Genomic DNA, 24347 nt, shown 5'->3' with positions numbered 1-24347 from the left:
TTATGGCTCTTGTTATTAAAAATAGATCTATTTGTGTACTAAATAAATTCTTTTTATTGGACTTCTTCAGCTGATTTTTATTTGTTCTGAGACTGTGCACAGTGCCAAAAATTTACCCCATTTATTCCTTTAGAGTAAACAAATCTGTTCTGAGATATTCTGCTTTGAATAATTAGCCTTAATTGCTTTAATTGGTTTCATCAGCAGATGACCTATACAGGGTAATTCATTTTCATTGCCAAAAAATCAATGTAAATCTTGAATATTTCTCTTAGATCTTTTGTACTTTTAGTACAGGCTGGCATTAGTTTTGTCAGTCTCAGTTGATCCTCATAACCATCATAGGTCCTGTTTATCAAAGTTGGTGTGTGTGCGTGTAAAAATACCACTCGCTAATATATTGTCCTAAGTCGTGTTTATATAGATGTCAATTTCCTTTGTGGCTATGTATTTTAGTGATGCTTGAATTTGTGGTTTTTTTATCTGCATAGGGACTTTTTTGGAGAAGACTGGTAAGCTTCAGGCCGCACTGACGTTTCTTCTTCCAAAGTTAACAATGCTCCTTGCTCTCTATCACACCTGTTGAAACACACTTTTATTTGGCTTTATTCTGTCTAAATTGTTCTAACATTAACGTTTTCCCATATATATTGATGGCAGAAACAGTGTTATGTATTTTTCTCTATTGCCCACAGTCTCTAAAACAAAATCATCCTTTTTAAGTCAACCTATGTGTCCCAGGCTACTCATGGTAGAGCCTCACTTCTTTCCAGAGTCTATCTTTGTATAGATGGGGCATCATGTCCTATGAGACGGGATCTCACTAAATGTTAAGTTGTACAGTGCATAACACAGTACAAATTCAGAGTGGGGAGAGAGCGTGGAGCAAGAATAGTCAGGGACGGCTACAGAGACAAGGTAGACTTTGAATTGGACCTTGAGTATATGTATTGTCTGTGTAGGCAGAGGGAGAGGGAAGCTTTGTGGATGGAGGGAAAGGAATGCATATCATTCCAGAGGTAGGAAGTGACAAGTGTGAGGCACGGTAAGGAAACCGTCTGCTTAGAGGGGAGCATATTTGAGGGTTAGTAAGAAATGGAGTCAAGGAAAATGAGGTAACACAAGTCCTGGGAAAACATGCAAAGTGGTGGGCCATGAAAGGCTCAATACATTTTAGCTAATATTATTAAACATGATAATGAAATAAAGATATTTTGCAGCTTTTTGGTCAGTAAAGGCCGTGAAAGGAGAGTGTCAGTAAAATTCATGTGGTAGTCATCAGATGTCCACTGATTAGTTGGCAAGACCAGCCAGGAAGCTGAAGGTATGGACTGGATCACCTTGTGATGGAACAAGAAAGAGCAACTCTTAGCACTTTTATAAATAATAAGAAGGTGAAGGCATATTTGAATATAAAGAATGGAGAATAGTAATAGTCAAATAGCCCAGATATTTTAGCTTATATAACTGGAAAAAATAGTAGAGTCCTGAGAAAGAAGAGAAGTTGGGAAAGAAAAACCTTACTATGAAGAAGAAGGTAAGTTCTCTTTGGACATGTTTTAGAGGTGCCAGCAAGTCCTACATTGATGTAAGACGATCAGCCTGCTTTTGTGTTACAGCTAGATTCTAGAAGTACGGAGACAGAATGATTGCAGAGCTGTTCTGCAGAACTTGGAGAAATGGTTTGCCTCTGCCATGGAACCCACGTGACTGTACTGAAGGGAGAAATTCCTATTGATTGCCAAAGACAGAACTATTCTAAAATAAATGTGAATTCAGGATCCACAAATATAAGCAACAGGATTTCCATGTCACCATCTTTAATAATGATAATGTATATGTTAGAATTATTTGTAGGTGTCGGTTACTTATACTTTTCAAAATAAAGGATAAAATAGAACTTGTAATGAGTCAGCCTTGGTTCTTCTGGGTAGGATCATGCTCCTGGTGGATGTCCTATGTGCTTTCTACTTAAGCAGTAGATAAAGAACAAAACTGCTGCATATATGATCAATTCCAAGCAAGCAGGGGAATACAGCTAAGTAAACAACAACAAAATGCTTCTCAGAAGTACCTCGTTTTTCTATGTCTTCATCATTTTTGTTGCCATTGTTATCATCATTCATCACTAGCATCTTTTGGGTTCTTGCCGTGTGCTAAGCACTGTTTGAAGCCTTTTTTTTTTTTTTTTTTTAACCACAGATAACGGAGAGAAAGTGAGTGTGTGGTTTTGATTAATGTAGATGAAGCAAATGGAATGTGGTGACTCGAATATCTGCTTTAAAGTCCTTTTGGAAATCAGATTGGTAGAATTGAATAAATATACTGGTAGTACTTTTTCCATAATAATGTATCTAAGAAGTGACATTTTGGAGTAACTAAAACCAATGTCATTTTGTTAAAAAAATTACTTTTCTCTGAGGATTATCAATGTGGAACATATGAGTGTTATAGAAGAAAGTTGATGGATCAAAAATGTTTTATGGACAAATCCTCCAAATCATATGTATAATCCAAGTATAGACAGAGAAGCAAATTTCTGTATGTCACAGCAGAGAAAATACAAAACCATTTAAGGGCCCTGTGCAGTTGTGTTTGCTAGTAAAGAGATACCCACAAACCATAAAACATTTCTGTCCATGGCTCATGCAAATGTGCAATTCTTTCAGTCTTTGAATTTTAATACATATCAGGTAAAAGTTTTGAATAAAAACGACCTACTTTAGTTTTCTAACACACCATAAATTATCTGTATCCTTCATAATGAAAAATACTCAAACTGTCCTATAATATCTGGTAGTTACTTTAATTTTTCTTCTATCGATGTCTAATATAATTATATACTTTATGAAATGAAATCATTTGAGCTATGAAAATAACAATATCAATTTATTAATAGAATATACCAATATTTCTGCATCTGTAGAATAACACACAAGACTTGAGCATGTACAGACAAAATAAAATATTCTAATAGTTTCTACAACTTCTTATTTAAATGTTTTCACAATATTTGCAATGGCATAAAGGTACCTGCATTTCCAAATACTGGATTACTTTTAGCAAATTATACTGTACTTTAATCTAAAGATTAAGATAATATGACAGCATTACATAATAAAATAAAGTATACTCATTATCCAAATAGATGCAAGAGAGTTATGTTAATAATTATTCCCATAAACTGTTTATTTGATGTATAACATTACAAAACAAGATTCTCTTTAAAATTAAATTAACACTTGTGAAATGTTAGTAATATTTTCCTTCGAATGACGTAAAGTTTATGTAAACTTGTAAGCCTGTGACTACACATTAATGAACAATGAAAATTCTAAAACCCTAGTAAGCTTTAGGTGAGTATAACGGTATCACAGTAAAGATCACAAGTGATCTTTACTGCAGCCAATTCATTGGCTAGTGTTGTTCTGATGTTGTAGAGAGCATAAGGATCAAGAAAACTCCAAATTTATTTATGTAAAATTTACTCACCTTCCTTTCATGTTCTATTAAAATGATATGATAGTTAACAAAGTTGACCCAAATGAATAGGCATTGGTAAGGTTTTCTAAGGCAATTGTAGTTCTGATTACTTGCTAAATAAAATTACATAAAGTGGACATGGTTTTAAAGACTGCAGAGTTATGGAATGGCAGTGGTATATTAAGACTTAAAATTCTTAGTCAATTTTTGATAAGAAATACATTTGAAAATCAATAAAGACTGAAAGATTTCAGATGTTTTAAAAAGATAGCAGCCCAGAAACTGACTCAAATCTACATGTCAAGTGTGAAAAACATTTTATCCAAAGACATTATTAACTTTCAATGTTAATTTTCAAGACAATGAGGAGGTGTTTTGAATTACCACTAAATTTTTGTAAAACAAAGTTCATATTTCTGGGTAAACCTAACACTAATCTAAATCAGTGTAAGTTCAGAGGGGGGATTTGTTAACAAAATATTAAGAAAATGATAGTTTTGAGGAACTTAGTTTTGGCTTCTGGAGAACAATATCTATTCTTATTAATGTCCATTCAGTCATACTCAAAACATGACTCCATATTTCAGCATTCTTGATTAATATAACTTAGACTAATTTTGTTTTACTTACATTTAGAAAGATGAAGAATACGAAGCACCAGCGAGTAAGGGTGAATTTCATTTTTGTTTTGACATACGACCTTCTAATTCCTAGAGAAATATAAAAAAAAGAGAAAGACATTAAAATTAATATAGCGTTGATGTTGACTATACTCCTTTTCTTGTCTTTACATTTGACTTGAAGAGGATCAATGTCCCAAGACCTCCTAAATAAAATCCATGTAAATAAGAAGAGTCTGCTTGGAACTGCATGTTCCGTCCTTCCTTTCAGCCAGGAAAGATTATTGTCTGGTTGTTGTCTAATATCCTCCTATTGAGATATTATGAAGCCGCCTTTATATATCAAGACCAAAATAAAGAATTCAGAGCAATCAAGAGCAATCATTGTGGACTTCAATTAATATGTGGCATCCATAGAACTGCTGAAAATTTCATTGGAAACATCCACAAAGAAATCACCTCATTGGACACAAACAAGTAAAGTCTGTGATTTGTAAAGGATTGATACTCATGCCTTCTAGGTAATCAAAAGACCAACTTATTTAAGGAGTCTTATTGAGAGTCCTGAGTATTTTTCTTTCCTACCAATTCTTCAAGCTTCAAGTTGCTATTAAGAATAAATTTTTTCCAGAGCAAGGATTGAATATGCCACCTAACAGGTCACCATTCTTACTCAAGACCACAATAGTCAGAAACAGACTGCTTTGTCACAGTATCAACAGTTTTTCATGACTCTGTAGACAATTTTACATAAGGAAAGATAATAAAGGGCAAAAATTAAAAAAAAATACACATACATATATGTATATATATACATGTATACATATATACACATATATGTATGTGTATATTTATTTTATACATATATATGTGTATATATGTACACATGTATATATATACAGACATATATGTATGTGTATATTTTAAAAAATTTTTCCCTTTTATTTTACATATATATATATATATATATATATATATATATATATATATTTCTTTTCATCAGTGGGGTTTGTGTGAAAACAATATGTCAACTAGGGGTAAGTAGTTATGATGGCATCTAACACTATATTTACTAAATCACTTATAGATTATACATTTCTATTAGGCATGAGTTAACATTACACTGCATGCCGAATATACTTGTCCCCCAAAAAGTAAGTTGTATTCAATTTACATATCAGTATGACAGGAAATTGAGAATGTTAAGTATAATTTTCAAGTGTCATCTTATGTGCTGATCGTTATTCATTGTTTCTGATTTAGTTCAAGTCTAATAGTAAGTTAAAAACACATACATGTACGTATTAACAGCTAATGCACTCATTATGAAGAGTGCAAATATGGGTGAGCTGCATGAGATACCATTTCCTTATAAGAAACTGAGCATAGTGGGGAGGGGAGGGAGTAAACATGAATAAGGCATGTGCTAAATACAGACTGGGTTAAAAACTTCAATAAAATTGTACAAATATCGCGCCTCATAAAAGAGAGAGAATTTCTGATTGGGAGGAAAAGGGCAGGATTTGTACTTTGACATCATTTGAAAACTAAATAGGATTTTGAAAAGCAAAGATCTATAGCCAGAGAAAGCAAATTAAAACAAATATGGAGATTGGAAAATTTAGAAGTAGCCAAAGAATAAGAAATACAATAGTTTAATTTAGCTGGAGCTCAGAACTTCTCAGGAAGTAAAAATAAGGCTAGAAAAGTAGGTTTTGAGTGCCTAGGAAATTTATTAACCAAATCACCCTTTTAGCACATTGTATGTTTGCCATAAATTTTCATCTATGTATACATACAACCTAACATTCTTACCTGATGCTAAACCCCTTTCAGATAAGAATTATGTTTTAGCTATCTATATCCCTCTGTATTTCACACAATCACTTACACATGATTATTATTATTATTGATATGATGGTGGTTTGTAGTCTAATAAATTAAATGAAGCATAGAACTCTGTGATTGTTTACAACTGCATCTTCTCCACACCACAACAGTAACAAATTTGAATGCATGATTTTCCCTATCCAATTCCTTGCATTTCCGTGTCAATCAGTGACTAGCAAAATTATCCATTGTTCAAATGAGATACCAGGGACCAATCTTGATTCCACTCACTTCCTCATGCCCAACATGTAGTCTCCAGTACTCCAAATCTATCTGCATTTGGTATCTTTTCAAATACGTCCGCTGCTCACCACTACCTTAGTGCTTATCTCCACGTTCTCAACAGTACCCTAGTAAAAGCCTCACAACCAGTCTCCCTTCCTCACGTCTTGATTTCTCCAACCCATTTCCTATATTAAAATGAGTGTAATTGTATCCTCCTTCACTGATTCCCTACAAACTTTAAATGGTAGGAATTTAACACAGGACCCTCCTATAGCAACAAGCACCATCGTTAATTATGCCTGCAAGTCATGAGAAAAAGCTGCCCTTTCACTTACAATTTTCTATTCTTCTTCTCCATGGAGCAAAAGTGTAATTTCTGAGGTCTTAAATATTCCCTAGCCTTGGTACAAAGCCCAAAGTTATAAAAGGCATCTTAGAGGCGATTGCTTTTTTGGAGCATTATTTTTCAAGAACCTCTCCTCTAGTATGCTGGCTGTGAAAACAAGAAGTAGGATGAGGGATGTGGGCAAAGAGTAGGAAAGAGAAGAGGCAGGCATTGCTTATCTAAAAGTAGCTGTGTTCACCTCCCAAAGTCAAATCTCCTTGTGTCACCATGTATTTGATCCCCTTTACCCTCTTCTACCACACAATGCAATACATAGACGTATTATAGAATTGTACACTTGAAACCTCTATGATCTTATTAACCAATGTCACCTCAATAAATTTAATTAAAAAAACAGATAAAAAATAAAAACAGCTGTGGGCTTTTGTCATCCAAGACCTCAAGTCTGTTTCAAATTTGAAATTTGGCACTTCTTTTGAAGACAGTTCTATTTTAATATGTCTGTAGCTATATAGTCCACGTGAGCAAGTAAGTGAAACCACAGGGTAGGCTGGTTTGTTGCCTTAGCAATGCCTTCTGTTTGGATAACAACTTGATTATACAATCTACTAGAAAATCATTCTTCATTACTACAGTAACTAATATGCCAAGGCATAATGCGGTCATAAACCCAATTTATGTTGCCACATTAAGCAAAACAGAGTGCCTTCCTGCTCCTCATCATGAGTTTAAAATGCCTATCTAAATTCAGGCTCCAAGTCTAGCTGGTAAAAACTGACACTCTCTGCATTGGGGAGCTGTTTTTGGTAAACAGGTTGGCATGAAATGTAAAAGTAGGAATCTAGATAAGAAGTGAAGCAGAATAAAACTGATGTGATATCAAAAAGAATGAGGCTTTTTCTTTGACTCACAGCAATGACCTGATATAATAAGTGCTCAATAAACATTTGTTGAATGAAACAGGTAGATCGCCTTTATGCAGCTGGCTAGGCAACATTAATAAACTGAGATCTTGGAGAAATGATTCAGAACCATGTGAGGTGCAAAAGTGTGCTATTACTTAAATGGACATTATTAATAGATAATCTGGCTAATTGAAACTAATTTGAGGAAAGAGCTTCATAACCTCGTGGATTCTGTCTATTATTGGATCTCCAATAGTACCCATGATAGGGAAAGGAGAGATAGAAACTGGTTGAAATCAATTTAACTAAAAATACATCGTGTACTTATTACATGTGCTTTGATGCTATCTCTGGATAAAAATATAACTTCAATATGGGAAAGATTGGGAGAAAAATAATCCAGTCTAAAAGATCAGCACGAGCAAAGATGAGGATGTGGTCATCACTGGATATGTTGAAGAAACTCTAAGTGGGCCAATTCCACAGTCTATGCCCTTAGTCATGATATATATACATTATACATATATATATATATATATATATATATATATATATATATATATATATACACACACACACACACACACACACACACACATATATATATATATATATATATACATATACATATATATATATGTATATATATATATTTGTTTTGGACAAATGGAATTTCCATTGTCAGCAGGGTCTTCTATTGGAAACCTGAAATTTACCTGATTGTAATTAGCACGTTTATGGGTTTTTTTATAAGCACTTCTGTTGAGATCAGCTATGGCGAATATGGGAAGACAAGTCAGTGCAGAATAATTGGGAAAAAAATACAGGGCTAAGGAATAAGGGATCCATAGTCTACTCCTAGAACTTTAAACTTACTACGTGACTCAAGTATGTTATTGCGCCTTTCTGGACATCAATTTCATTATCTATACAATTAGACTACTGGACCATAATTAAGGGTTCTTTCCACGCCAACATTGGCTCTAAGTTGAACTGTAAGAAAATGCAAAAAATATATATTGCAGAGGGAGACAACATAGCCATTAAATAAATATTGGGGCTATTTGACCCTCCAATAGGAAGTAAACGAAAACAGCATTTTCCACATTGTTTTCTTCAAAATATCATCCCTGTGACCACTCTTTTAAAAGAAAAAAGGTTCAGCTCTAGTCTAGACTTGATCTAGTTGGGACATCAGTAACCCATGACCACAGTTCAACCTCCAGCCCAGTTTAATTTTTCTTAATCACCTTCAGGAATTCTGTTTGGTTCTGATATCAAGGATATCTTAGTGTAGAAGTTGCCTAGACCTGAGTAAAATGGGTTAAATAAAGGAATAACCAACCTGTGGTGTTATTAAATATATTTAACTATCGTTGCTACTTAAACATCTGCCAGTTAGAGTAATTGCTGGTTGTTAACCACAGGCCCTATTATACCAATGCTTACTAGCTATAAACTAGCCTTAGAGTTCTCCATTTCCCTCTTCTCTCCCATAATCTTTCTGCTTATTGTGCATGTATCTCTGTATGTTTGTAATTGCAGAAATGGAGGTGGGCTGGAATGAGGCAGAGAGCACTCATTGTATTTATAAATTCACTCCTCTAATATGTACTGAGTCAAATGCACTGTCTTGCTCTTATGAGTCATTATGCACTACGAAAGAGTGCCTGAGTGGAGCTACCCTTCTGTACCCCCTTATTTACACAAGTTTCCCAATCCTCTCACCATTTCTGGGATTTCACACAAAGATATTTCACCTAGAACCTTACCTTACAAGACACATGTTTGCCACTGTATTTCCTATTCCAGTAGCATATATTTACTAACAGAGAAAAGTACCATCCAATGTAATTTAATCATTACGAAGATTTTCTTTCTATTAAATTATTTAAGGATCTATTTCCCTGAAATTTGAGTGCCTTGGAAAGTATTCTTTTTGTATAGCTGTGTAAGCCATTCAAAAGGATCTGTCAAATTAGCTGGATTCTCTTGAAAAACAGTGAGATTAAGTGGAATTAATGACATCATGGATGGGCAGTTGAGCTGGATCTCTAAACGTCAGCCATGATAATGCAAATAGTTTTCATCATAGCAGTGGTTTCCCACCATGACCCTAACAGCTAATATTCAAGGCTCTGCTCTAGGTGACTTTTACCTATAATGCTGGTGTCAAAGTCAATTTCAATGTGGCAATTTAATATTTCAGGTGAAGTGAACATTTTTGCAACCTGTTTTATTTAAAAAGTCTTAGTCCTTGTGAGGAAACTTGCATATAAATCACTTTGCCAGTTCACTTTTAAAAAATTAAATATATAAAGAAATTATGGTGCCTAAAACGAGACTTAGCCAATCATAAATTTAATTAGGAAGACCGAAAAAGAAATCTTAATGAATGTGATTTGGTTTTAGGATGTAGATGGGATCATAAGTGAGACGCACACAGCCCAAGTTCTGTGAATTCAGGATGCGTCTGGGGGCATCTTGGTAACCTCGATCCATAAATATTCCCTATTCATATTTTCCCAATATCTGACCACATTCCTGTGACATTTCCTTGCATTTCTCATGCCTCCTGGTGGTCAGCGTTCAGTGATACTAGCTCAGGGATGCACTAGAGAAGTAAGAGCTAGAATTTATGCAAAGCTAATGAACTTAATTGGAATAACAGAATTGACCAAGAGTTTTCTTGAACAGGACCTATGACTCATCTCTAACCTTGACTGGCAATAGCTTCTCCAATACAAGTGGATGCTAACATAAATTCACTGCTTCTGTGCTGTTGTTAATGGGCTCGGTTGATAAGCGGCAGGTCTTCCTGGGACCTGAACTAACTGATAGTAGGAAGGTGACAAGTCACAGGGTTCTTCCCTCAGTCACTGTTCTCAGCTGCAGGAGTGAAATACATACACCCTTGAATTTCAGGCTTTAGATTCAGGAATGTTCTGATATTCTTTGGAAAGATAGGGGGAACCTAATGTTTATCAAGAAAACCTATGTATTGTCTTAGTTGATTGATACCCAAGAATACATATATGGTAGTCTTTAGCCAAATTAAAATGGACTTTTGATTTTTAGAGGAGAACTGTTGGGGAAGGAAGAAAGGAAACTAAAATGAACTGAGTGCATACTAAGGGCCAAGTAATTCTACACATTATCCAAACATCAAATGCAAATAAGAATTATTCCCACTTTATACATAAGGAATAAAAGGTTTGCAGATGTTAAGTGACTTTTCTAAGTTCCCACAGTCAATGAGGGACAGAGACAAAATTTAAAAACAATTCTTTAAAACTGTGTTCTTTCCCAATTTCACACTGATTCTAGAAACATGCACATTTCAAGTCAATATTAAGTAATGATAATTTGAAAATAAGTCGCCAATGATTTTTCTTTTTAATTGGTCTGTGTGTTAAAGAGTATATAATATTTTGCTCTGGACAAAATAAAGAAGTTTGGTAAAGATTTATTGTCTCTTAAACTGATAACATTCTATTTGAAGATTGGTAAATATCTTAAAAGTATTTCATCCTTTCTCTTGGTTAATAGATATTTTACTTAGCATTTTTATAGAATTAAAATTTTTATACATTTTTAAAATAATTAATTCCAAATAGTGACAACATACTTCCCTTAGAGTCTTTTCATGAACATCCCTTGTTGAAGGGTCATGGGCCAATGAGGATTCTTAGTTCTCATTAGGAACCAACCCACTGTAACCACCAAAAACCTCCAGTAAGGACTAAATCTAAAAGACATTAGGAGCTTTATGGCTACTAGTTTTAGAAGCATTAGACAAATGTAATTTTCCAAGATCAACTGTATTGACTATATTGACTTTTATCTAAATCATGCATGTAAATCATACTTCAGAATGATTATTGCTTAAAGACAGATGTAAATTATTTAGATTTTTTTCTAACTTTATTGAAGCAATTATTCACAAAGGTGTCAATGTCAGTTTCGAAGTTGCATTCTGCAGAATTGTGTTAATTCTAGAGTGGGCCACCAAAGTGAATATTGGGCTATATTACAACAAATACTTCTTGATTAACTGCTTCAATGTTCCTACAATGTGTAATTTAAAAATGTAGTACTACATGTTTCTCCTTTTGTCAGAATCAAATGCAGAATTTATACAATGAAAGAGAATAAAGGTCAAAATCAAACATCTAGGTTCATCAAGGATCTTCTTAACCCACTATAAGTGGTGAGGCTGATGTTCACAGGCCCTGATCCCAGAGCCTGGGAATACTTCGAAGGGGCTGGCATGGGAGCATTAACCCTGCTTTTCTTAGGAAGGGCATTTCTAATTCTCTGATGTCTCTTATAGCTGGAGGTACAAGAAGGACCTTCTTGAGTTGGCTTAAGCTTTGGTACTAATTTTAGCCTAATTTCTTAAAGCTAGCCTCCTCATCCTTGATAAGGTTATGAGCTACTTTCCCTCCTATTCTGACTCAAAATATCCCATGTCAGAGGGATATATATATTCCCTTGTCCTCCTGGCGCCTTCAGAGGGCTGATTTTATAGCTACCTTCTACCCCAAAGCCATCCAAATCTTCTTCCAGGAAGCACTCAGAAGTTTAGGGCTCTCCTGATCAAAGAACTGTGGGAAACAGAGCCAGCCAAATATTTCCATCTGGTCCATATCAACTACTGCTTTAGAGTCAGCTTAGTTAAGCATTGGCAAGAGAAAGGCTGAAATAATGTAGAAAGGTGTAAAGACAGAAGCCCATTAAAAAATATACATAACTTAAAGGAATTTCCAAATATAAAAAGCAACACTTTTATGAGTAGTTTCCTCATATTGCTATCCATTAATAATTATAGTAATGGAAATATATAACTATCTTCTGGAAAAGTTTTGCTTTATTAATATGTAATTTTGTAAATTACGGTAGATTTAAATGATTTTGCAAGATGTGTCAAAACCCTTTGACCAGGGTTTTTTTTTCTCCCCCCTCAGGACACAATCATAAATTAGCCCAAATTTAATTATAAATATATTCATTATAGCATTGTCTACTATAGTGGAATTTGGAAGCAAACTAAACATTCAAAATAATGAATTTGTTAAATAAATTTTGGTATATCTACACTGTGGGATAGTATGCAGCTATTAAAAATTGTGCATTAGAATATTTAATTACCTAAATAGATACCTATGGTACCTTATTACTTTAAAAAAATGACTACAAATTGAATGTATAGTATAATCTCAGTTTTGTAAATATATACTTATATGTGCTCAGAAGAAAGGCTTGCACAGTAGAATAAAATTCATTTTTGTGTTCTTATTATGCAGAAGGCACTATCGATGCATTCACTCAATCCTTTTAATAGCCTTTCTATGTAAGTACTATTACTGTTATAATTTTGCAGCTGTGGAAACTGAGTCTTTTAGGAGCTAGGTAAAAGTTTAGTCAGATATGCTGTGTAACAAACAACCCCCCAAATCTCAGTGGTTTAAAAAACTAGATATTTATTTTTTTGCTCAAGTTACATGGAGCTCTGGGGCAGCTGAAGCTCCCTTTGTGGATCTGTTCCACGTGACTTTCTTTCTATGGCTAACGCTGGAGGAGCAGCACTGATCTGGCACGTGTGGTTCTCATGACGGGGGGTGTTCATGCCAGAGGAGTCAAACCACAAAATGGCGTTTCAAGCTTTGCTCTGATGGGGTAAGACACACCTATGCATGTCCCATTGACCTAAGCAACTCATAGCGTCAAGCCCAAGGTTAATGTGTCAGGAATGAATAAGACATTTCTGAGGAAGAAGAGAGAGAAGAGACACACACACACACACCTTCAAGTAAATCACACAAGTTTCCACAGCAGAGTATGTGGCAAAGATGGTACTAAAATCTCTCAGGAGGTGGGATTGCAGATGATTTTCTTTGGCTTATATGTATTTTCGAAGTTTTACAACGTACAAAACTTGCTTTTGAAAGATAGAAAAGAAGAGGCAAATAAACTAACTCGCTTTTGTTCTGGGTTTTATTCAGTGTTGCTAATAGGAATGTTCCCTGTGGTGTAGCTTTGGAGCACAGAAGAAGAAAGCTATGGAGGGGAGGAGGGAAAGTTATACTCATCTCATGTTAAGTGTTTGGATTTGCTTTCAATATGCCTTCCAGGAACTTAACAATAATGTTTGATAATAATCCCCAGTAAGGGATATCCCACAAATTAAAGGAGGGCACTTAAACCAGTGGGAGTGCCATTTCAACCAGGACCATTCTCTATAATTAAAGCTTCGTGCATAATACCAACAGCAAGTTATAATAAAAAAAATGTGATAGTACTAAATTAGCAATACGTTTAAGACAGAATGTCTGATGATCTTTCTAATTATATCCCTTAAGAGTGCCCTAATGGTGATTAGATGTTAAAAATATATTTCACAAATGTAATTACTAAGCAATAAAGGGAAATGAATCTCATTGGCCAATGAAGAATAGTCATAATACACCCAACAAAACACAAAGGCAGAATACATCCAGGGATAGTATAGAAAATGGCCCACGTTTTCCATTTTACTCCTTATCACTGTTTTGCTTCTTTGGAAACTCCAACCAGCAGGGGAAAAAAACCAACAAATTCTGTTACATGTCACATGTGCTTTCCCTAGTATACCTTGTCATTGTAACATTATTTAAATGTAGCTGAAAATAGTTAAATTTTGCAACATCTGTGCTTGAAATCAAGGCAGCCACTGACTGCAAAACGATGGACCATAAGATAGTTATCTAACCTCAGTAGTACCTGTTACTCAAAGGATGCCAGCATATTAACTACATTATTTACATTAACTACATTAACTACATATTATTTCCTCTGTTAAGCGAGTCTTTTCTGTTCTCCTATTTTATGTGAAATCTGTGATCTGCCTTCTTGGGTAGACACTCAAATAGTATTTGTAAATATGATAGGCCTTTATGTCTACAATAACCCTTAAGGTTTTAAGACCTAAAAGAGATAAATGTTCAAAATGTTCAGTGACTTGCCTTGTGATTATATCTTTGATAAAAAATGCCAGATTGGCAACCTTATATAAATTACAACCGTGTTGTATCTTGTAGTGGTAATTTTTTTTAACTTGATAGTTCTCAGGAAGAGACAGGTGTTATATAAGTTAGTAAAAATAAAGAACAAAAAACCTCAACAACAAGAAAAAAATAACTGCATTGAAACATGGACAAAGGACTTAAATAGAAATGTCTCCAAAGAAGATATACAAATGGCCAATAAGCACATGAAAAGATGCTCAATATCACTAATCACAAGGGGAATACAGATTAAACAAACAGATAATAAGATTTTCAACAGCAACTAGTTAAGTGGCCAGAGGTCAAAAATGAACTACAAACAATTATTTACAGCTTTATTGCTTGTGTGAGAGCCAAATAATGGTGAAATGTATATCATATGTGAAAAATACTCGATTTAGATCACAGCTACTAGAGATTTCTTTGTTAAATCTTTGTTTGATCTCTTAGTCAGGATTGTAGAAAGTCCAAAACTGTAACATTTCTGTATGCTAATTTTATTTGCTTGGTTATGTGTGTTAGTGACCACAGTAAATTTTTGGAGTCATATCACTTATTCAAACAAAAAAAATATTTGTTGACCTTATATTTTGTGTCAGGTATGGTGTTAGACACTGGAAATATAATAGTAAACAAAAGTATATGAGATTCCTACCAACATGGCACTTAAAGTGACATTGAGGAGAGAGATATTAAAAAAAATTAGGAAAATAAATGCAAAATCATAATTATGATAAGTGCTATAAAGGAGAACTTGGAGTTCTGAGAGTCTCTAATAAGGGACTTTACCTAGCAAGGATGGGCAGGGAAGCTTCCTGAATCAGGATAGATTGAATTAGCTGTGCTGGAAGAGTTGGAGTTTAGCAAGCAGAGGGGCAGAGAATTCTGGGTAGTGGAAACAGTACGTAAAGTTCTATGGTTTTGGGGAAATATGATGAATTTGAGATTCCTATGAGCTAAGGTGAGACATGGGGCTGTAAAGGGAGTAGGGGTGGTGAGATTACACAAAACCCATATATTATGGGCTGAATTGTGTCCCCCTAAAGTGCATATGTTGAAGTTTTAACTCCTAGTACCCCAGGATGTGACTGTATTTGGATCTATGTCCTTTAAAATGGTAATTAAAATTACATGAGGTCATTAGGGTGGATCCTAATCTAATATGAGTAGTCTTATGAGACAAGTAGGGCAGAAAGGGGTGGCCATGTGAAGGCAGAGGGAGAAGACAGCCATCTACAAGTCAAGGAAAGAGGCCTCCGAAAGAAATCAGCCCTGTCAACATTCTGATCTTGGACTTCCAGCCTCCAGATCTGGGAGCAAATAAATTTCTGCTAAGCTACCCAGTTGGTGGTACTTTGTTATGGCAGCCCTAGGAAATTAATACTACATACGAGCCCCATGAAAGCTTTGCCGTCATTACCTAGATCCATAGGAAAGCCTTTAAAGTGTTTTAATGGGGCAGAGGGAGGGGTGGTGAGATGACAGATATGATAACTATGTAACTTGGTAACTTGGTAGCAGATATTATAATTATGATAGGTAACTTGGAGAAAAAGTTGGATGAGGGCAGGAATAGAAGTAAAAGACCAGTTAAGGAGGTGATTGCAATTGTCTAGGACAGAGACATTGCCTACTTGGAAGTGATTTAGGAAGTAAAATTGATAAGACTTGATCGTGGATTAAATATGGGGAGTGTGAAGGTGAGAACAGTGTGCAGAACTTGTAGGTTTCTGACTTTTATAATGTGACTGCTGGGGGTGCAATTTATTGATACGAGGTCGGGTTTTGTTGGGAGGCTTCTAAGTTTAGGACGTGAAGTGGTTTCACTAAAGACCAATTTCACTATTTCTTATCCATATCCTCCTAGAGACATGTGTTTCTTGGCGCACACTTAAGGCTACTTCACCAACTCTCAGCAACTTTAAGAGCAATCACAGAGGGGTTGTTGAATATCCCTTAACGTGTTTTCTTAACGTCCTTAAAAAAAGGACATTACAAACAAACAAAAAGCAAATAATGATCGCTGCATTGCAGAAGAAAATAACTAAATGTCTCTGCAGGAAATAAATAGGAATCTGCTGTTGTTACTACATGCGACCAAACATCTTGATGGCTCAGTTGTTTGTTGAATCATTTGGTCAAAGATCTATCTATGGTGGTTGGTTTGTTTTGCAACTTCAGTTGGTGATTGGGGCATAAGATCTGGAGAGTCTGTTTCCTAGTTTCCTTTACTAAGCAAGGACTTTTCCTCCAGGAAGTGGCTAATAATCAGAGAAGAATAAAGTCTCCAAGAACCAAATTAGGGCTAGCTTCATGAGATGAAGAGTAAGAAGCCTTAGTATAATTAAGAAGGGCAGCAGAACACTTCTGTACTGAATACACAGAGAGAGAGAGAGAGAGAGAGAGAGAGAGAGAGAGAGAGAGAGAGAGAGAGAGAGAGAGAGGATGAGAGAGAATACTAATGGGGTGAGAAGTGGTAAAAATGGGGCATATTAAGCTGTCAGGTGAACATTAGTGTAACAGCAGCATTTCAAAAGGACAAACAGGTCGCTGGCAGGACAGTGAAGAGCAGGGAGGGTAGAGAGTCAGTATCGAAAGGGGCAGGCGGCAAGGTCAGGTAAGGCAGGTTGATAGGGGGCCTTAATGTAGGGGTTCTTGAGACAGCCTGGAAAGTTGAATCGGGCCCCCAGGAAAGAAAACATGATGAAGAAAGAAAAGCAGAAGAAACAAACAAGCAAAAATCATCCCCTTTAGCACTGTGTGTGCAGGACTGCAGTCATGCTGATGAAGTCTGTTTTCCTTTGTGCACAAGACAAAGATGGCTACCTCATCTGTATTTTCATCTACAAGACCCAGTGCTCCTAATTTCACAAAACCTTGATCTCTGATGAACTTAAGAGTTCCAGGATCAAGTCCACAATATGTCATAGGATACTCTCAGAGAATCTCATGGCAGCATAGATATTAAATACAATTAAAACCTCTGTTGCTATTTGGCGTATACCCAAATAAAAGACAAATGTATATTTACTGCACAAATATCAACATAAGAGAATTCTAATGTGTATATTGGGTATTTCACCAAAACTAAATTCAATGTACTTAGTCAACAGAAGGGAGGAATGAGTCAGTGCAAAATGTAATATATTTTCCAGTTGAATATATTAGGTTGGTGCAAAAGTAATTTCAGTTTAAAAGGTTGAAAATAATTGCCAAAACCACAATTACTTTTGCACCAACCTAATACTATTCTTGCAGAAGTATGGCTGTCAGAAGGCATGTGGACTCATAAAGGAGGGTGGGCTTTTTCAGCACACTCTAATGAAACCATTAAATGCAATTGCTTTTTAATGCAATTTAATTGAATTTAGACTTGAATTCTGCTTCTATTGACATTGAATGCTCATCTAGCAGTAAACAAAATGAAAGTTATGACTGCAAATAGTAGTTGAACGGTCTAGTGGGTAGGATCATAGAATATTTTTAATTAACCCTGTTTGAAATGAAAATCCAATCAAGGGCATCACAGGTAGAGTGTCATCCTTATAATGACCTATTTGTGTGATCGGAGGTGCATTTATATATAAAACAATGATGGACATGGTTTTAAACTCGTACTAGGCTCCCCCAAATAAGCTTTGACTTGTGGCAGATTGTATTTTCCCAAAGATAGCGGCTCCAATATACATCTCATCCCACATGATCTTACACTGTGATGTGGACATTCATATATCCACTTGTGGGGTCTATATTCCCTCCTCTTGAATCTGAGCATACCTTAATAACTGACTTGGTCTTCAGAGTGTGGCAGAAATGGCTCTTCACGATTTTCTAGGCTTAGACATAAAAGACTGAGGGTTTCTCCTTGGCTCTCTTTCTTGATAACTTCCCCTTGGAACCCAGCCACTAGGTTGTAAGAAAGCCAAGTATGGGCGTTCTGATTGACAGTCTGAGCATCAACTGCTACACATGTGATAACAGAGCTTTGAGATAATTCTAGCTCCCTACCTATAAGTCTTCTGGTTGAAGTCCCAGACTTCAAAGAATAAAGTCAAGTTGTTCCCACTGTGTCCTGTCTAAATTCCTGACCCACAGAAATGGTGAGAGATTTAATCAACAATTATTATTGTTTTAAGCTACTAAATATTGGGACAATTTTTAATGCAACAATAGATAACTATAATAAAATATGGCTCAAGGGCTTCAGGTAAAAGATTAAGGGAGAGTATTTTGGCCTATTTCTAACTCTGCAACCACCTAGATGTGTTAGTCTAATGTAACTAGTCTTGAATAAGTCACAATACCCTCTGGGTCTCAGCTTTTCCATCTTCTAATTGGGGAAATTGGACTAGGTTCCTTCCGGCCCTAGGATCCATGATTTCATGATGAGATATTCAAAATAAGGGAATATCATGAAGTGTACTCAATGGATGTTTGTTGAATGAAGGAATGGAAATTGTAAAAATAAAATAATGTAATAGCCATTAGCTAAATACTTCCGGAGCTTTAGTTCTGACAGAGTGAATGGAGTGGAAATGATATATTGATCATCCTAATCACATTGATGCATATTTACAAATCCTCAAACAGAATGAATTACCATATGGGAGGTAAATATTTTTGCTTGTCTTTTTCAAAAAAAAAAAAAAGTAGAGCTGTTGTTACCACTCACCACCTCCACTTTACAGATATAAAAACCATACAGACTATATTAAAAGTCACACAGGTAATAGGTAGTAGCAAACACAAGCTGGGGACACAAGAGGTATTCAATATTATTTCATAATTGGAAACTCCAGGGATTCTCAAGCCTGGATGCTTTACTAGAATCACCTGGGGAACTTCAAAAGCTCGCTGGTTTCCTGGCCCAAGATTGTGATTTATTGTGTGTGGCAGAGGTGTGGGTAAGGAAACATCCCCTTAAGTTCCTAGGTAGTAGTCTGGTAGATCTAAAATTAACTTTTAGCTCTTCATGTTACCCTTGCCCTTTCACTTTTCCTGAGATCTCTACCTCAAGAGAAACAGAGAAGAAAGGAAAAGAGAACTTTTCTGTCAGGAGGCATTGGTATGCATTTTTTATTTTTTAGAAACAAAGTGATCCTTAAAGGAAATGAAGGAAATTGTTATCTGAAGGGAAGAAATTATACAAAAATAATATGATTCCTTTCTTGAACATAGAAAATCCAACTTGTATGTTAAAAGTCCTGTGTGGCAGAAATGAACTGTGGATCTAAAGGAAAACTCCATGCTGTGAGGCTGTGACTTAACCATAATGAAGATCCATGCCAGACAAGTTGGCATCGATTCTCAGAACCACCTAGGCAGTTTCTCTGCCTAGGAAACAGGAAGAGGACGGTTGGCAAATTAGATTGGACGTTATTACTTGAAAGATGACTCGGTTTTAGTGAGAGAGAATAAAGTTTTGTTTCTAGGAATTGGTGTTGGACTTGGCCTTTGAGAGATCTGTGACTGAGCTGAGGGCCAAGCAAGGCACAGCAGCGCCATGTTGGTTCAGATGAGAGGATGGCAGAGAGGGGTCTCATAGGATACCCAAGCAAAATTCTTTTCTCCAACAATTCTGGTTTTTAGACAGGAAATGAGGAAGTCTTATCTTGTACATTACTGAAAATCTAATTTGGGGAGCTATTCTCTCAAGAGTTGCTGGCAACCCTGAGACTCAAGTTATTAGAAATAGGACACTGTTACCTAAGAAAGAGAAGATCCTAATAAGGTATTTAAGAACTCACAAGCTTCCTAATCTCATATCATATAAATAAACAGATGCCCTAGGTCATTTTGGACCTTTGAATACATACGATAAAAACAAGACAAAATGAAAGAACTTTCAAGACAACTCAGCAAAAAATTCCAATTTAGAATCAATCTAAAACTTTGGACAAGGTCAATCGCCTTCAGAGCAGAAACTAGCTTTATTTTCTTTCTAAAGACTTTGGCCAAAGCAACATTTGGAATTTATCAATGTATCCAATAAATTCCTCAGTTTATTGGAGATTGAATTTCTGCCAAATACAGAAGTTCTCAATTTATTTCCTCAATGGAAATCATTCCATAAAGTGAATCTTATTCATTCCAGGAACAGTGTTGCATTTGTAGACTATGTCCCTAAGGACTCACCAAGTAAATTATGTATATGACATCTATATATCATGAAACTTTAAATACAGAACTGAAAAATCTCTATGGTAAAATTAGTAATAGTTAATTCTAATTCCAAATGTGGATATTTATAGACTGAATACATAAAAATAGCTTGCCTACATCATTAGTTTGACCTAAAGCTTCCCTATAATCATACGAGTTAGACGTTATGTTTATAATACTTTTACTATTTTCTTCAATATAGAAAGGATTTTCAGAGATGCTATGCAATGACCTATATCTTTAAAAATATATGTTTTCTGAAGGCTTTTGAGATTTTTTTTCCCTATAAATTTCCCTATTGTGAGCAAAGGCATATTTCACTGATCAGAGTACAGTAGTGAGTACTCTACAATTATTTATATGGGTGACATAAAAATGTCTCTTCTCGTCAAAACTATATTTTGAAGTCAGAGGAGGCCAGCATGGCTCTGCTCCACATTTTCCTTGTTCCAAGTAACATGAGGAATTACAGATTGTCTAATAGCCATGGAGGGAAAGTTTCCCACATAGGGTACATGGCATCTTCATTTTACTGAGGAAGAAACAGCATCCCAGAAAAATTAAGAAACTTAGTCCAAGTCTTCCATTTAGTAAGAGAAGGCAGAGTTGAAATTCAAACCAAAGGTTTTCTGGATCTACAGCCCCTGTTTTCCTTTTCCCAGTACCTCACGATGCTGTCTTTATTTTAGAACAGCATTGCTTTTGTTTTCTGATACCAGAATTTGTAATAAAAGTAATTCAGAGCCTGAAAAAATATACGTAACACGAAATTTTGTAAAATTTGTGTGGAATCAACGAATATTTGGTGAGTATAACATGTGGGTAGCTTCTTGCTTACTTAAATCCAGCTGGAGGTCCTAAAATATTTAAGATAATTATATTTTTGATAGTATGAATTACTACAACTTTTACAGACCATCTGAAAAGTCTGATTAAAAAGCAGCTCTCATTCAGAGTGGAAGAGGCTCTTCAGTGGTTCTTAAAAAGCTGCATGCTGTTTGGGTGCATCTGCCTCTTACACCAGCAAGAGTATCATATAATTCCCTGGAAAGTTATCTGGGTGTAAATAGCACTCATAAAATTGTTTTCCTTGATAGATGGCAACACTGACATGATTTATGATTACCACTTTCCTTTTAATGTATGATGACTGCACTTAGGAACTGGCTTCTAATGAATAAGGCAGTAGAGGCTGCTCTGTAACAAACGAAATATTTAAGGCAAACCAGGCCCCATTAACACTCTCCAAATGCGGTCCATCCCCAAATCCAGGCACAGAGCTGCCGCAGGAGGCCTCCCTAATGCCCTGCGTGCCCCAGAAAGCCAGTCATGCCTTTACCTGCTGTGTGTGTCCTGACCTCCCCTCCTCTCACTGTGCTTCTAGGATGGTCTTAAAGAAATACTGGCTTCAAAGGAAACTGGGATGCGTATGACTAATGCCAAAGGACAATTAGAAGTCTTAAATGCTCCACAGAAAAAGGGAAAACAATTACATCCAAGGAAGATCAAGCTACTCATTCATGTTAATAAACGTTAAAAATGAAAAAAAAAATTCTAGCAACATCTCCTCAGAGTAAAAGTATATATATTTTTATTTGCTAAGATATTCTGTTGAATAGACTATAGAACCATCGGTTTCTCACAGAACAGCTGGTTTAAAACATTTCTTCTGTTTTTATATTTCCATTCATTTCAGTGGCTCTCATGTTTTATTCTTAATATTTCTATATATGTTTTAAGAGGTAATATATGTTTTAAAAGGTAATATTTTTGAGTATTCCCATCATCTAGTAGGTATTCAAGTGTTTGCTGAATGAACCAATTAATTAAATCTATCCCTCTTATGTCTTCAATTTTTTTCCCAACTTCTACCGTGTTTCTCCAAAAATAAGACCTAGCTGGACAATCAGCTCTAATGCATCTTTTGGAGCAAAAATTAATATAAGACCTGGCATTATATTTTATTATATTGTATTATATTGACTGGTTTTATAGTAAAATAAGACCTGGTATTATGTTATGTTATATTATGTTATGTTATATTATATTATATTATACCCAATATTATATTGTATTATATTATGTTATATTGTGTTATATTGTATTATATTATATTATATTATATTATATTATATTACACTATATTATATTAAGACCTGGTCTTATGGTATGGTAAAATAGGACCGGGTTTTATATTAATTTTTTCTCCAAAAGACGCATAAGAGCTGATTATCTGGCTAGGTCTTATTTTTGGGGAAACACGGTATATGGGTAAATGTTTCATGTCTTCGACTAGATTGAGAGCTCTTTGAGGACAGGAATTATATTCTGTTGGTCTTCCTAAGACTCAATTAGTGCTTAACAGAGTGTCTTGACTAAAACAACACTTCAAAATTACCAGCAAATGAGCAAAACATTCCCTTTGATTGCTGTTTTAAACCTAGAGGTTGTTCCTGTATTTTTAAGTCTAAACCACAACAGTGAAATAAAATTTAGGTCAATATAAAGAAGTTTGCAATAAGTAGATATTAAAAATCCAATGTCTAGTTCGAATATCTAATATTTTCGTAATGAGGTAGGGCTCCTTTTGAAATAGTAAGTTTCTAATATCCCAAATCTAACAAATGTGCATATTACTGCGTAGATTTCTATAATGGATGCCCATATTTCATAGAAATTTATTCTAGATAATATATTTATAATACTAAGACTCTGATTATAGCACTCTATAATTACACTTCCAATTTCCATACTTAAATATTTTTCACCATAGAGGTAACAATCCCCCATTAAATAAAATGAAAAATATATATAGAATGAGGAAGACAATTGGCTAGTGTCCCACCACAACCACCTCCAACGTTTTGTTCCCCCCCCATTTTTTGTACATATATTTACAATTTTCTCCTCTAAGTTATAATCAAATTATGATCTTACATCTCATGTATATTATTTATTAATTTTATCTCTGCTTGAGGAGAAAAGGCTTTCTAGTTCTAGGTAAGCAAATTTAATTCCAAGTTGTTCCATAAACTTGCTGATTGTGTTCTCCTCTCACAAGGAGCTTACATGTGCAATCGAGCTCACAAAATTATCAAAATACTAGACTTAGGAACAAAATAAATAAAAACGTATGTGTGTGCATATTTTTAAAATAAATATCTGTATTTTAGCCTTTGTCCCTAATTAGATAATGAAACCTACAATCTTTTTCAGAAAATTAATTCCAAAGATATATGTTTTAAAAGGTAATATTTTAAAGGATGCTTTGAAGTGAATTTTGTGTCCCTAATGGTTTCTACTATAAAATTAAAATTTTTAGGGTATGTCATGTCACCTCTGTGTCAGTCTCTTCATCTTTAAGAATAAAAGGTTAATATAAATATTTACCATATAGGGTTGTTTGGAGAATTAAAGAATATTAAGCCATGCAATGTACTTTGGGAAGTGCCTGAACACATAGAAAGTGTTTCATAAATGTCAGTTATAATTATCATTACTGGAAAAGTCTAGTGGTCGAGTAGTAATTTCAAAGCTTTGAGCCAGAAAAACTATTTTCTTTTCCTAGCCTCGGTTAAATAGAAAATGATAATCGCTTTTTTTTTTGTAATAATAATAACCTTTTAGAAATCACTTACACATTCCTATCTTTCCCATGTTCTATGCATTC

General features: G+C 35.0%; 1 protein-coding gene across 1 annotated transcript in view; it reads right to left on the bottom strand.

The window, feature by feature from the left end:
* Positions 1-24347, bottom strand: part of CALCR (calcitonin receptor) — a 123024-nt gene that overhangs the window by 51020 nt on the left and 47657 nt on the right. Inside the window, exon 3 of the mRNA XM_074340733.2 lies at positions 4114-4193. Within this exon, the coding sequence (XP_074196834.1) occupies positions 4114-4193 (80 nt within the window). The remainder of the gene's footprint in view (positions 1-4113; positions 4194-24347) is intronic.

The sequence above is a fragment of the Rhinolophus sinicus genome, chromosome 4 (assembly GCF_057876585.1).
Source record: "Rhinolophus sinicus isolate RSI-liver-muscle chromosome 4, RSI-T2T, whole genome shotgun sequence".
Classification (NCBI taxonomy): domain Eukaryota; kingdom Metazoa; phylum Chordata; class Mammalia; order Chiroptera; family Rhinolophidae; genus Rhinolophus; species Rhinolophus sinicus.
Note: the sequence above shows the minus strand (reverse complement) of the source record. Positions and strands in the feature narration are given on the sequence as shown.